This window comes from Tyto alba, unplaced genomic scaffold (assembly GCF_018691265.1).
Source record: "Tyto alba isolate M040663 unplaced genomic scaffold, T.alba_DEE_v4.0 Super-Scaffold_42, whole genome shotgun sequence".
In the NCBI taxonomy this organism is placed as follows: domain Eukaryota; kingdom Metazoa; phylum Chordata; class Aves; order Strigiformes; family Tytonidae; genus Tyto; species Tyto alba.
In genome coordinates, this window is record NW_024881318.1 from 32,704,201 (window position 1) to 32,717,659 (window position 13,459).

Sequence of the window (13,459 nt, forward strand, 5' to 3'; positions counted from 1 at the left end):
CCGTGCGGAGCCTGCGGACGGGCCGAGCCGAGACCCGCGGCCACCTCCAGCCCGCAGCGGGGGCCCGCGGGCCACCCCGCCCATGGCCTGTCGCCGGGTCCCAGGCGTGGGGGAGGACAGGGGAAGGAGGGGTGGCCGCTCCCCGCCCCCCCACCCCCACCCCGGCACCGCCTGCTCCGCGGGGGAGAGCGGGCTTCGCGGCCGCATGGACCGGCCGAGGCGGGGGGGCTGTGGCGGGAGGGGCGACGCGGGGCTGCCGCTGCCCGTCAAAACGCTCCGGGTGGTGGAACGGGACGGGACGGGACGGGACGGGACTGGGCAGGGCAGAGACGCGTCGGCCCCTTCGCCTGGCTGGCCCCCAGCCCGCCGCGATGCCCAGTGACTCGCCGGCCTTCAGCAAGCCGCCCGACGCCGCGGGGCCGGCAGCCAAGGCGGGCGACTTCGGGAAGGCGGCGGATCTCATGGCGGCCGCCCCAACGGACGGGGTCGCCGCCGCCACGGCGGGGAAGAAGCCGCCGCGCCTGCCCAAGTGTGCCCGCTGCCGCAACCACGGCTACTCCTCGCCGCTGAAGGGGCACAAGCGGTTCTGCATGTGGCGGGACTGCCAGTGCAAGAAGTGCAGCCTGATCGCCGAGCGGCAGCGGGTGATGGCAGCGCAGGTGAGCCCCGCGGGGCGGACCCTCCCCGCCGCCGCCGCCGCCGCCTGGCCGGGGTCGGCCCGGTGCGGTGGTTGCTCCGCGCCCGGCGGGGTTCGGTGCCCGCAGCAGCTCGGCGTCGCGGTGCGCTGCGCACAGGCTGCGCGGCCGCGGGGGAGACGGTCCCCGGGCTGGAGCTACACCGCCGGCTTCCCTAAATTCATTCGGCTTTCCGCTGGCTTTTTCTCCCGTTGGTTTGTTGTTTTTTATTTTATTTTATTTTTGTTTTGTTTTGTTATAAAAGCAGGGGATGCCCTGAAGGCGCGTGGGCTGTAAGTAGCGGCGAGCCGGCCGCTGAGGACGCCCGAGTGCATCCCCGCCTCGAACGGGGCAAAGCCGAGCGTGCCGGCAGCCCAGAGCCGCACGGGTCTGTTGTAAACCCTTCAGGGAGGAAGGCTTCTGTTTAACGTCAAATTTCAACTCGTTTTTAACTAGGTAACGGATAACCTAGCCAGCTAATCGGTTAGCGAGGTATTTCCCGCTGGCGGTTTCAGGTTCGGTGTATCTGCTTTTCCTCATGCTTTAGTTGACTGCTTTCCTGAAAAGACTCTTAACGGCCTTGTCCCTGATTTTGTACAAAGCGGCTCTGTTAAGTAGCTGTATAGGTGGGTCATCTTAAATCTAAACGAGGACTCCCTAGTATTCGCTAAAAAAAACCAAACTGCATCCAGTTCTGTTTAGGAATAACTTCCTTCATTAGGTAGTCCCGCTGAAATCACAACTCTGTGGCGGTGTAAATGAGGTGTAAATGACTGCCGTAATAGTCTTTGTGATCCTTATCTTGAAAACTTCACGAAGAGGATACCTGGGGGTTCGATGGCTGCCAGCGTGCTGGAGCTCTGAGAGTGGGGTTACACATTCTCTTTCATGCAAATAGTTCCCTTCAGACAAGTTAATCAGAAGGCGTTAGGATTACCGGTGCAGGTAAAGGCCAGGGATGTCAGACCCACCGACCCGCTGCACTCGGAGCTTCCTGATCCTGCATAAAATGAGTGTCCCACTGACAGATTTTAAAAACCTTAGCAGCCCTGGATTAAATCCTTCTCCACTTTTTTTTTTTTTTTAATTATTTAGTGCAGGTATGCTAAATGTCCTCTGAACTCGCTGGCAGCTTTTGTTCATTTAAATAATTCTTCCTTCGTGGCATGGCAGTCCAGAAATTCTTATTACGCCCAAGTTACATGCACTTTCTCAGCCCAGTGTGACACACGGAATAACGAGTGTGGATCCCTTTGCTGCCTGCCTCGGGGGAGGGGGCATGAAGTGGGGTGTTCCCCACTCAATTCTCCAGCTGCCCAGCAGCTTCTGACAGGTGGTGAATGCCCCCTGCTAGCGGGTTCTGCCAGTGGCCCTCCTGGAGGTTTTCTCTTCCCTGCCTAGTATTTGAAAGTGGCTTTGAAAGCCTCCCTAACTAAACCTTATCTGTGTAGGAGTTACTGAAAGTCTGTCTTTCCCCCTTTTGATGTATTTCTGCAGTAGGCCCCTTGGTGCTGGTGGAATTTTCCAGGTCAGGGTTATTGGCTTGCAAAGTCAAAGTTATGCCCCCTGTTTGGGATATTTCTATTGCAAGAGCTGTTAGTAATTTTGCTAACAGTGTAATGCATCTGTATTAGAAAAATGTTGCTGTTAAACACAGAAATGGAGGAGGGAAGTCCTGTCCAAGTTGGCCAGAGGGACTTCCAGTAAGAAAAGTCCGTGATTCCAGTCTGTAATCTGGGACAGATTTCCACGGTTCAAATGCAGATGCAAATCAGCCACCTGGCAAGTTGCAGGGTAGGTAGCTGTAAGGCCTGCAATGTCATATATACCTCCTGGGCACGTATCATGGCTTGGCATGGGCAGACAGCTGTGCAAAATTGATCTGCAGGTTCAGATGAGGCAGAAGGGGCCCTTCATATCTTCAGTAAGCAATAAATACGGTTTGTTTTCACCCATGTCCAGACTGTGTAGTGCCTGTGGGCTTGGCCAGTGCCAGCTAACCTTTAGAACATATCGGTGTTGGGGAAGAAATGGGGAGCTCCTGCTGCTGCAGGCCTGGCCAGCCACCTGCAATGTGTGTGATGCTGGCTGAGATGCTCACAGGGTGGTTCCCTACATCCACTGTGCTTCTTCCATGATGGCTCTCTGTGTGCGGTGTCCTGGGAGCTGAAGGGCCAGCAAGGGAGCCCGGCAGGCTTGGACAGAGCAGATTGCAGGGATAAGCCCTTGTGAAGAGCTGCTTTATATTGATGAAAAGACACAGCAGAGCCCTGCGAGTAGATGAATTTCTTATCCCCAGGAGCTGTGTTTCAGCAGAGAACTGCACTTTTTGCAGTATGCTTTACCCAAGAGCAACTATGTAGAGTGAGTGCAGTCATCTTTAATACATATTCATGTGGCCCTGTTGGAGGAAGATGTATATGGCACCAGCATTTCACAGGTTTGTTCATCTACGTTTGGACAAAATAAGAGGTTGGTTTTAAATATCTTCATAACCTCCTCTACCCACTGGCTGGATCATGACATCAACACTGCAGAGAGTACCAAGAGGGAAAAATAGCTTTGAGTTTGAGTCTTTCATTGTTGCCATTATGAATTGTGCTCAATTTGGAGGGGATGCCCTATGTCTCTCTTTTTGTTCCCAGGTTGCGCTGAGAAGGCAGCAAGCTCAGGAAGAAGAACTGGGAATCAGCCACCCAGTGCCCCTGCCCAGTGCCCCCGAGACATTTGTTAAGAAGAGCAGTGGTGGCAGCTCTTGTCTCTTGTTGGAAAGCAACAGCCCTGCACACTCAACGAGCACAGCCATGACAGCAGCTAGCACACCGTCAGGTAAAGTGCTGGGAGAGTGATGCTCACTGCCAGGGGCAAGGGCTGATGTTGCTCACGCCTGCCTGCTGTTGCACCTCTTCCCCTCTCTGCAGCGGTGGGGTTATGGAGGGTCCCCTCTCCAGGAGCAGTGTTGCACTGTTGGTACAGTTAGCAAAAGGGAAGAACCCAGGGTCAGTGTTTCATATTTTAATTTACTGTTTTTACTCAAAAATCAGAATTAGTGTGGTACAGACTGGCACTGTAGTTGAATTCAGTAGGGTGCATACCTGCAAGTAGAGATTTATGAGTTTTCCTTCTTTCTCCCAAAATACGTGCTTCTGCCACAGTCCTGGCAACTGTGTGTTGTCTGGCTGTGTATCTTCTTGAAAATTGGAGAGTTTTCAGCATTGTATAGGAGCAAAGTATGTCGGTAATGTCATTGGCCCCCACAGCAGAGAACTGCCCACTTTACATGTTTGGATGTGTCAGTACGTCTGTTGTGTGTGGCCAGGTGTGATGAACTGTGAAAGACTGACACAGTCCTTCCACTCTACTACATGTCACTGTATTGCGTTTAACCCTTGTAAAACAAACCAACCAAAACAAAACCAAAACCCCAAATAATACTTGTCTGCAGATTCAGTAAAACCATGGCTAAGCACAACCAGAACATAAAGGTGCTGAAGTGAAGACTCGAGGCAAAATGCTTTTTCCTATGCAGAGCTTATGCCAGACAGAATATATATACAAATGAAACTGACGGGAAAGGAAAAGGAAATTTCATTAATTTTTAATCATCTTTGCTGATGTCAGTAGTACAGGTGAATATACTTCTTGGTTAAAAAGATGTTTCTAAAGTAAATAATGCTGTACACTCACTAATAAAAGAAGTATGCATATTTGTGTCTGTCAAGTGGCATCACTCTGTTTTGCAGGCCATTTAACGCCTTGTCAGATGGATTTGTTGCATCCATTGCAGACAGGCAGTTTCAGACCAATGTGGAGGAATTTCTTTAGGAAGCTTTTAGGAGAACTGGTTGATAAAACGATTAATAGCTTTTTACTAGCTTTTTTGTTTTCATTATTGGAGTCATGTTAATGTCACATTTGAATTGAAGCAATTCCTCTGTTCATATTTGGATTACTGTTTGTTTTGTCTACAGGCATGGAAAAAGCTGGCTAGAGATTAAAGTAGTATATTCAGTAAGGTATAGATATTGTGTGTAACTCAGGAGAACAGGAAAACCCTTGCTTATACAGAACGGCCAAAAAATGAAATTGTCATACTGTCAACAGAATTTGCATAAGCTTTGATCTTAATGTCCATAGAGGTATTTAATTTATTAATCCCATTTCAATAATTTCTTATGAATTGAATTAAATTATGGCCTTTTAATGAAAAACATTCATTAAACAAACTGAAGGCAATTCACATGCTTGAATAAAGACTTGAAAACATGAAAATGCCTGATTTTAAAGTAATTTGAATTGTTTGAAAGTTAAAGCAATTGTAAATGGTTTGCAGTCATCTTTCTTACAGTGGATTTTTCTTTGTCAATTCAACTACATTGTTTCTCAAGCATTTTACTAAATAACTATGTGTGGGTGACAACATATAGAATACACAGCTTCATCTCCAGAGAGAAGATGTGATTCCAGCCAAGAATCAAGGCAGGGTCAGCTTTGCTCACCAGAAATGGAAGAATCGGGGAATGAATAGGAAATTGGATTAATAATTTTGGTTTTAGGCATCTAAGTAGCAACAGAAATTTGTGCTTAGCTTGAAAGCGACTGAACTGTGTACAGTTCTGTCCCAGCTAATTTTGTCATGTTTATCTGTTGAAAGCAGTGTAAGTACTCGTGGGAATGGATTTAACACCATCAGTGACTGCATGCTGGCTCTGAGGCTGCAGAAGGTGCTCTGCGTTCAGCCAGACCAGGAGCGTGGCTTCATCAGGTGTCAGAGTGCAGGCTTCACCCTGGAAAGTCTGATTTTTTCAGTGAGGAATACTGTTTAAATGTTCTGATGCTTTCTTTTTTTAGTATATAAAGATCTTTTGTTAGATAAGAAGCTGCCAGATGTGATGTGATGTGAAGGTCTCGTTTTAGGTGTTGGGTTGTTTCAGAAGCAGGTACTTGAAGGATTCTTGCATTGCTTGTTTTATCATTTTACTGGTACCCTTAACTGCAAGCAAAATGAGAGACCCTGTCAGAACGAGTGTCACGGTGCCTCAGTTTGGTGGGCTGAGATGCTGATTTTGCAAGAATTTACAGTAATCATTAAGGCAGGCAGAGAGAGTGAATCTCTTCGTGGCAGGGGAAGTTGGCAGCTGCCTGCAAGCCCCAGGGGAACCAGTGGCTCCTGGGAGTGCAGTGTACCCTGTACGACAGATACTAGACTGGGCAAGAGATGGTTTTGACAGTGGTAATTCTGTTCCTTCTCTTAAGTTTTTGGCTTCACAAGAGCAATTTTTCTTTTGGACTCCCGTCAAGCAGAGCGTTGTTTGCTGGCAGAGGAGTAATGTGTGAAGGAGTCACACAAATCAGACATAGTGCCAGAGCGAGAGTCTTTCCTCGCTGTATCCATTTTATCGGCAGATCAGAAATATTGTGACACCTGGAGAGACCAGAGACAGTTTTTCAGATCCCTTTGTGACATGCTATTTTTGAAAAGGGGAAAAATAAATTATCATGGTCATAGCGTAGGGGTTTGTGCATTTACCATCTCAAGATTGGAAACCGTGTTTACCTTGGATCAAGCTTATCTTCCCCACTCAAAAGCAAAACTGGGAATTTACAGGGTAGTTGGAAGGGAACAGACTGTGGTCTCAGGGCATTAGCACAACCTATTGCAAAAGGATTTTGTAGTTTCTGGGCATTTTCCCTTAAAAGTTGCAGGTTGCTTAGAGCAAAGGCTATTTAATTGTACAGAGCAGAAAAAAATCATGATCTCAGGGCATTTAAAGTAGTTGTTCTCCCTTCTGTAGTGTGAGTACATCTTGTTAGGTTCAGTAGCATGCAAAACTCAGAACATGGTGAGGCATTTAAGATGTGCTTTTCAGACATAATTCAGTTTTTAAAACCTGCATTCTTCCCTGTTCCATGTCAGTTTGGTATCTCCACCATTTTAAAATTTAGAAATCAGCCAGAGTTGGGAGAAGCGTGATAAGGAAACGCCTCCAGTGAGAGCTGCTGACAGTAAAGGAAGGAGACAGTGCATTTCACCTTTTCGCCACTTTATGTGGTTCTTGTCACAATGGAAGGGTCATGTTTGACATTTGGCGGGTGGGATGGGGTGGCTGCAACATGCATTGCCTGGTGACTGGAAGGTGCTGGAAATCACCCTTTATTTCTGCTGCTCTGTGCTCACGTTGGCCCCATTCAGAAGTCTCCAATATAGACAGGATTACTGTATGATGGTAAATGCCAGCTCCTGCTCCTGCACTCTGCGATGTTTAGTTTCCCGTTGGCTTTGCGATGACTATTAATAACAGCGTTGTGCAGGTGCCTCCATAGTATCGCTGGTTGACAAACACACTGTTGTCAACAATTGTGAGTAATAAGCTTGTGCTTGTTATTTCCCTTTGCTAAATTTATTATGCATGACGGAAACAAAATAGTGTTCTTGCAGTTCTCTAAGTAGGTATTGCCTTCACTTCGAAACTCTTTCAGGAACAGATGGGTTTTTATCTGCTCATAAATATGGGCTGTAGTGGGGTCAGCATCAATAGTATGCTTAATGAATGGTGGTACTAAGATCCCTTCGAAATTGCAGTGCCCTAGATGCCTCTGAAAACCCAGCCTTGCTTTCTTACTCTTCCTTTGCTTTTTTGATGTCATCTTTTGCACTGACTTCTTCTATGACACTGTATTGTGATTTCAAAAATTGATGCCATGACCTTACAGATATTGCGCTGCATAGGTAATGAGGTAAAAAGTAATTATAATTGGAACATACCCTGGCCTGGTTTAAAAAAAACATGCGAAATTTTCTTTTTGAAATAAAGTCCTTTTAAATTGTTACAGTGTAGTGTCATATGCTGTCAGAATTTCAGTTTTGTAAAAAAAGTCTCATTCTAGTCAATTGATGGGCAACAAGAAGAAGCTGCTGTGGATGTTTCACTGTGGGAGTGTTTAAGCACTGGAACAAGTTTCTCAGAGAGGCTGTGGAGCCTCCCTCCTTTGGGACATTCGAAACTCATCTGTATGGTGCCTGAGCAACATGATCCAACTGTGAAGCTGGCCCTGCTTTCAGCAGAGTTTGGGCCAGCTGGCCTCTCAAGGTCCTTTCCAAACTAAACTATTCTGTGAATCTATGAAATGCCTACTTTTTTATATTGGCATTAAGTCAACGTATTGAAATTTTAAATTCAGCAAGCCTTAATTCTGATCAGTATTTACAAGCCTGGGAAAGAAATCCTGACTCTACTGATCTGAAAACATTCAATGACTACGGTGGATTTCAACAGAAAATTAGCATCATGGGGGTTGTTGGGTGATGCAGAGGATCGCTAGTTCAGGTGGTGGCAGCAGCCTCAGGAGCGCTGAGCAGTAAGGAGAAGGAGGCATTAGCTGCTTTGCATGCCTGTGCCAGGGCTGGCATGATGGCTGCACGCCCTCAGAGGTCTTGGTGGGTCTGCAATGATTTCTGGTCCATCATCCTGCTCTTTCCTTTTGCCTTTGTCTCCTCATTACTTTCTAACAATGATTTTCTCCTGCTGCACCCATTACTACTTTTTCATCAAATATAGCTGCTGGCTGCCTCTTTCCTGGTCCTGCCAACCCTCTGTCCATCCTGAGAGACAAGCAGCTCCACCCATCGCTTCTTGCTGCTTTTCTCCAGCTTCTCCCACAGCCAACAAATCTCAGTTGAAAATAAAAGACCATAGTTGAACATGGTGTGTCATTACCAGATTATACCAGCTGGCAAAAAAAAAAAAAAAAATGCGTCTTTAACCTGTGAATGACTAATACCTTTCCACCCATGATGATTTCTATTTCTCCAGTTGGTTGCAGTTAGGATGACAGAAAGAGAATCACGTTTGCATATGTCTCTTGTAAGAGTTTGTGAACTGTCTTACCTCTCTTGCATTGACATTATTTCCACAGCACAAGTTAGACTTTATCTTAGGAAGCAGTTGCTGAGGATGGTCTTCTGCCCGTCTGGTGGTTTTCTCAGTTGCTAAATCTTTTTCAAGCTAGGCTAAGTAAATATTCAGGGAGTGTTCTGCTTTGAACAATCTTTCCTTGGTTTAGGATAAAACTTTCCGCTACTAGGCTTTTTTAGTATCTGACTGATACAACTATGTGATGAGCAAAGCTCTTCACAGTGTGGTGGCCATGGCTATTTAATTTTCAGTTCCTACTGAAGTCATGTGTGATTTGCTCAGAGTTGTTTAAAAAGGCATAGCTTGTGAAGCAAGGGAAGTGTTTCTGCCTCTCTCCACTGCTTTGGTTTCACTGTACCTGGGATCGCTGTAAAGGAATTTTGAGCATCTCATTATAAAAGGACATAGATAAATCTGAAAGTATAGAGGGAAGGGTGACAAAAATGATGTATGGCTTGTAGAGAAGGAGACTAAGGGTGGATATAACAGTCTATAAATATTTGAGAGGTAATAATATGGAGGAGGGGGAGGGATTATTTACAGTGCTTGAGACAGCATAACAAGGAGCAACGGCTTGAAACTAAAAAAGACAAAATTAAATTAGACAGTAGACACTTTTTTTCCTAACTAGAAGTGCAATTAGCAACGGAGTGACCTGCATAAGGACAAGGGGGTAAGTGAAGCATAATCAGGAGAGGTGTTTAAGAGTGTGTTAGTTTATGATCTCAAGTGATTAATACGGGGGTAATCTCTGATCAATGTGCAGGTTAAACTAGATGACGGAAATCTCCTGCAGCTTTGTCATCTCCTTTATGATTCATTTCCTCTGGCCATTGTTTGACTGTGTAAAATAAATCATAATGTTACAGGGTTCTGCATCCCTGATTAGATGTTTCCAGTTAATTCTACAGTTCTGGAGCCTGCAGCTTGCAAAGCTTGTACTTTCCCTGCTCCTCCTTTCAAGCAATATCAATTCATTGTCTTTGCAGCTTTGCGTGTGTGTTGTGTGTGTGTGTGTGTGTGTGTGTGCCTGTTTTATCTGAGTTAATGTCTGAAGTGCTGTATGCACTTACTCAGTGAGGCACAGACTCTTAACAAAGTGTTGTATTTCTGTCATGTTGCTGAAACATAGAACTTGTGGCAATTTTTGGAGTTAAGTCTCTAAATGAAGAAGTTTTATTTTTCATTTTGGGCTTTTGATCCTGTCAGAAGCTTCAGTGGAAGAGTGAAAATAAATAGTAGCATAAAAAGATTTGGAAAATCTCATGAGAAGATTGCTTTTCTTTTTCTGTGCAAGTGGTACTGTGGGGCTTGTCCAAGGCTGTCTGCACCACGGTCAGGGGCTGGGGAGAGCTTTCTGTGGTGTTGGGGAATCAGAGATGCCAAGGGACCAGCCATGACCTACCCAGACCCACTTACTTTGGGAGAGAAGGGCTGCTCAGCCCCAGGGCTTCTGTAACCACCTTTCGGCTCGAGGGATAGAGGTGAAAACCCCCAGGCAGCTCAGCAGGTACTTCCCTCGTTCTCTCATGTTTCAGAAGAGCATTTCTCTCCTAAAGAATTTGGAATAGTTTATTTGTTTTTGTTTTTTTTTTTTTTTTGCATTTTCCAAAATCTTTCACTCTAGGGCTTTCTGTGTTTGCAGCATCTTTCTGTCTGACTTCTCTTGTGCCAGGTGAGGTCTCCAGACACAGAGCTACCGGTTAGAGCAAGGTCTCTGCTGAGCTGCGTTTGCTGTGTGCTGAACAGACCTTGGCGCACACACTGTCCTAGTGCTCGGGTGCTTGGGGCTCCTCTTCCCACCGAAGGCCAGCGGGGCTGGTGGGCAGCCTCTATTGTGCTTTGTGCCTGGGAAGCTCTTCCTCCTTCAGGCTGGCATTTGCATATGTGCATTCACATTTGGAGTTATCTGTGCTGACTTGTGCTTTCCATTTGTCATTATGAACACTGAGATAAGGAATGGAGCAGGAGCAGATGATGTACTAAGAATTTTCTGTCTGTGGGCACATTATTACACTATCTGCAGCTAACTTCTTGTGCCTTTCTGTGTCCTTGAAACAGTTACTGTGACTTATCTGAATGTGTGAGGCTTTCTTTTCATTTTCAGAAAAGATGTAAGTGAGGAGTGAAGGAGTACTGCATGCTTCCTTGACTGAGCACTGGCATGATTTCTTGCTTTTTCTTTTTTTCACGTGCTTTCTTATACCTTGAAGACTGCTTTCATTTGCTTTATTTATCAACTAACTTCCTAAGTCAGCCTGTTGGCCCAGTTTCCATTTTCAGTAGCTTTGTCACTTAATGACGTGGGGACTGAATTGCAATTTTAGAGGTTTCTTTTGTGGGAATGCTTTTTCATATGCTGCTTCTAACTCCTCTTTTTTTTTTTTTTTTTTTTAACTTTCTGAACTTTACTAAACTTTCTCCTGCTAATCTTCATCAGATTGTGCATACCTCAGTTACAAACATCGTTCATGTCCTAGGTTTTCTTCAAGAGCATGTGGAGAGTCAGTTAAGCACTGAGCTTCTCTTCCTTTGCAGTGAGATTAGATGCCTAATTACTTTATAATTTTTTTTTTCAATTCCTAGTTCTAGTCTCTATTCATACTATTTCTATGGCTTTCATCATGTGCCACCGTTTGCTGACTTGGATGCCCATAGTCATGGGCACGACTGACCTTCAGCTGATGTAAGCCACTGTAGTTCCAGTTGCTGTGCATTTCTGTCTGTCAGCTGTGCATGAACAGAATTCATTAGTGATCAATCTGCATTTGCATGGAAGCAGTTTTTGTGAGTGTGAATGTTGTTGCATCCATGCAACACTGGCAATCTTGCACAAAAGCAATGCACATGCATGTGATTTTTGCTTAATTGTCCAAGCCCAGTGGATGTCTACAGTGGTTCTTTACCACTTCTGATATTAGTTTTCCCAATATGTATTAGGTAGACAGGGTGAAAAAGCCCTCCTGTTAGTTCAAGTCAGTCTCTTTTAGAAACCTTTTGGGTTTCTGTCATCATATAGCTTATAACCAAGCATGGACTCCAGCTAATTCCAACCATCGTCCTACTCCCTTTATTATTTTTAGTGTGAGCCATAATGATTTTATCCCAGTCATATTTCCTCCAAGGTCTCCTATCTCATACACTTGTAAAGCCTTCCCTCCCTTCTAGTGTTCTCTTTGATCTCTTGTTAATGACTTAAATCCCTTTACGTTTAATCCATACTGAGTTTCTTTCTCCTCCTCTCAGTTTGCTTCTTTGTGCCTGCAGGCATCTGGACTGTTTTCCATCCCTGTCTAGAAATCTGGTTTTCTTTCCCAATTTCCTTTCTCTTTTAATGTCTTCTTTTTTTTTTTTTTTAAAGTTGTGATGATTTTAAGTTTTCCTCCAGTGACACACTTCAGTAACATGTTGAATGTCTGAATGCAACAAGTTCAGTGTTTGCAAATTTCTTTCTCAAATCAGATATCTCAAGGTAAATGTATGCATAAATATAAACACACAGCAGTCATAACCCCCCAGGTGTTACACTGAAGGTTGAAAATGACACTTGTTTCTCATGCTCCTAATTTCTGAAGTACTAATTTTATTGGTCCTGATCCTGTTAGCTGTCAGGCATGCTAATCATTTTAGATATATAAGTAGTCCTGGTGTGTCGGTTCAGCATGAACAAACATATGCTGGAACATTAAAATAGTGCCTAGCATCTTCACAGATTCAAAGCCACATTCAAAAGATTTTGAATGCTTTTTCTTTACTAAAGTAATTAATTTTTGCCAATCAGGATTTGAATACGATCACTATAGCTGTATTATAAAGACCACAAGTGCAAGTAGAGAAAGAACAAGGGTTGCACTCCAACTCACATGGAACAGTCAACTACTCTGCTCTAGTCAGTGGCAGATGTTGAAAGTGGAATTTGCTGCTGTAGACATCTTATTGAGGGCCTGAAGCTTGCATTAAGTGTGGAAATAAAAATTATTTTCTGTAGGTTTTATTTCTTACGCTGTATTAGGAGGATTTTTAAGTTCCATGCTAAATGTTTGCAGCAGATCATTTTTATTAAGTGTATGCTAAACGTGAACAAAACGTGCCCTCTCCAGTTCTGCTGAAATCAGTGGTGGTATTTCAGCTCCTCTTAGCTGGAGCTGGATTGGGACTGTGTGTATGACTGGAAAACTTATGCCAAGCTGCAGTCTTCTGGCTGGAATTTCTCCCTCCTTGTTTTTTTTCCTCCCAAATCACATTTTCCTTTGAAAAAAACCTGTTTTGTGTTAAGTTTAAAATTAACTAAAAATCTTAATTTTGGGAGGTTTTTTAGTTGTATTTAGGAATGCACACACACAGAGTTAACAGTCATTTGACCTGTTATGGAATAATAGTTCTACATGTGGAAGAGAGGAAGAATTGCTTAATGTTTTTTTTTGATCTTTGCTTTGAAGAGAGGCAGATGATGTTGCTGTATATGGAGATGGTGACATTCTGCTTTCATTTCCAGCAGTACCTGAAATCTGCGGGACTGGGTTACTTGCATTCAGTATTTGAAAACAAAACACAACAGACTTGTCTGAGGATCTCTGTGGTCCATTAATGCTGATTTCCAGTAAGTCTTTTAACACTGGGGAAATTCCTAAGGCCTGGAAGACAGCCGATGTCGTGCCAGTGTTTAAGAAAAGTGGGTGTGGTAGGATGGGTGGCTGCAAGTCCATCAGCCTGATACCAGCTTTTGTGAAAACAGAGGAACAATCCACAGCACACTGAAATGTGTGGAAGGGGGCGAATGCAACTGCTAAAGGATGCTCACACAATGTGAATTAACAGAATTTTATGGATAAAGGATTCTGTCAATTTAGTAATCTTTTATTGTTACAG

General features: G+C 44.5%; 1 protein-coding gene across 1 annotated transcript in view; it reads left to right on the forward strand.

The window, feature by feature from the left end:
- The first annotated feature begins 227 nt into the window (after nucleotides 1-227).
- Nucleotides 228-13,459, forward strand: part of DMRT1 (doublesex and mab-3 related transcription factor 1) — a 61,183-nt gene continuing 47,951 nt past the window's right edge. Inside the window, exons 1-2 of the mRNA XM_032981912.2 lie at nucleotides 228-659; nucleotides 3,320-3,503. Of these exons, the coding sequence (XP_032837803.2) occupies nucleotides 372-659; nucleotides 3,320-3,503 (472 nt within the window). The 5' untranslated portion in view covers nucleotides 228-371. The remainder of the gene's footprint in view (nucleotides 660-3,319; nucleotides 3,504-13,459) is intronic.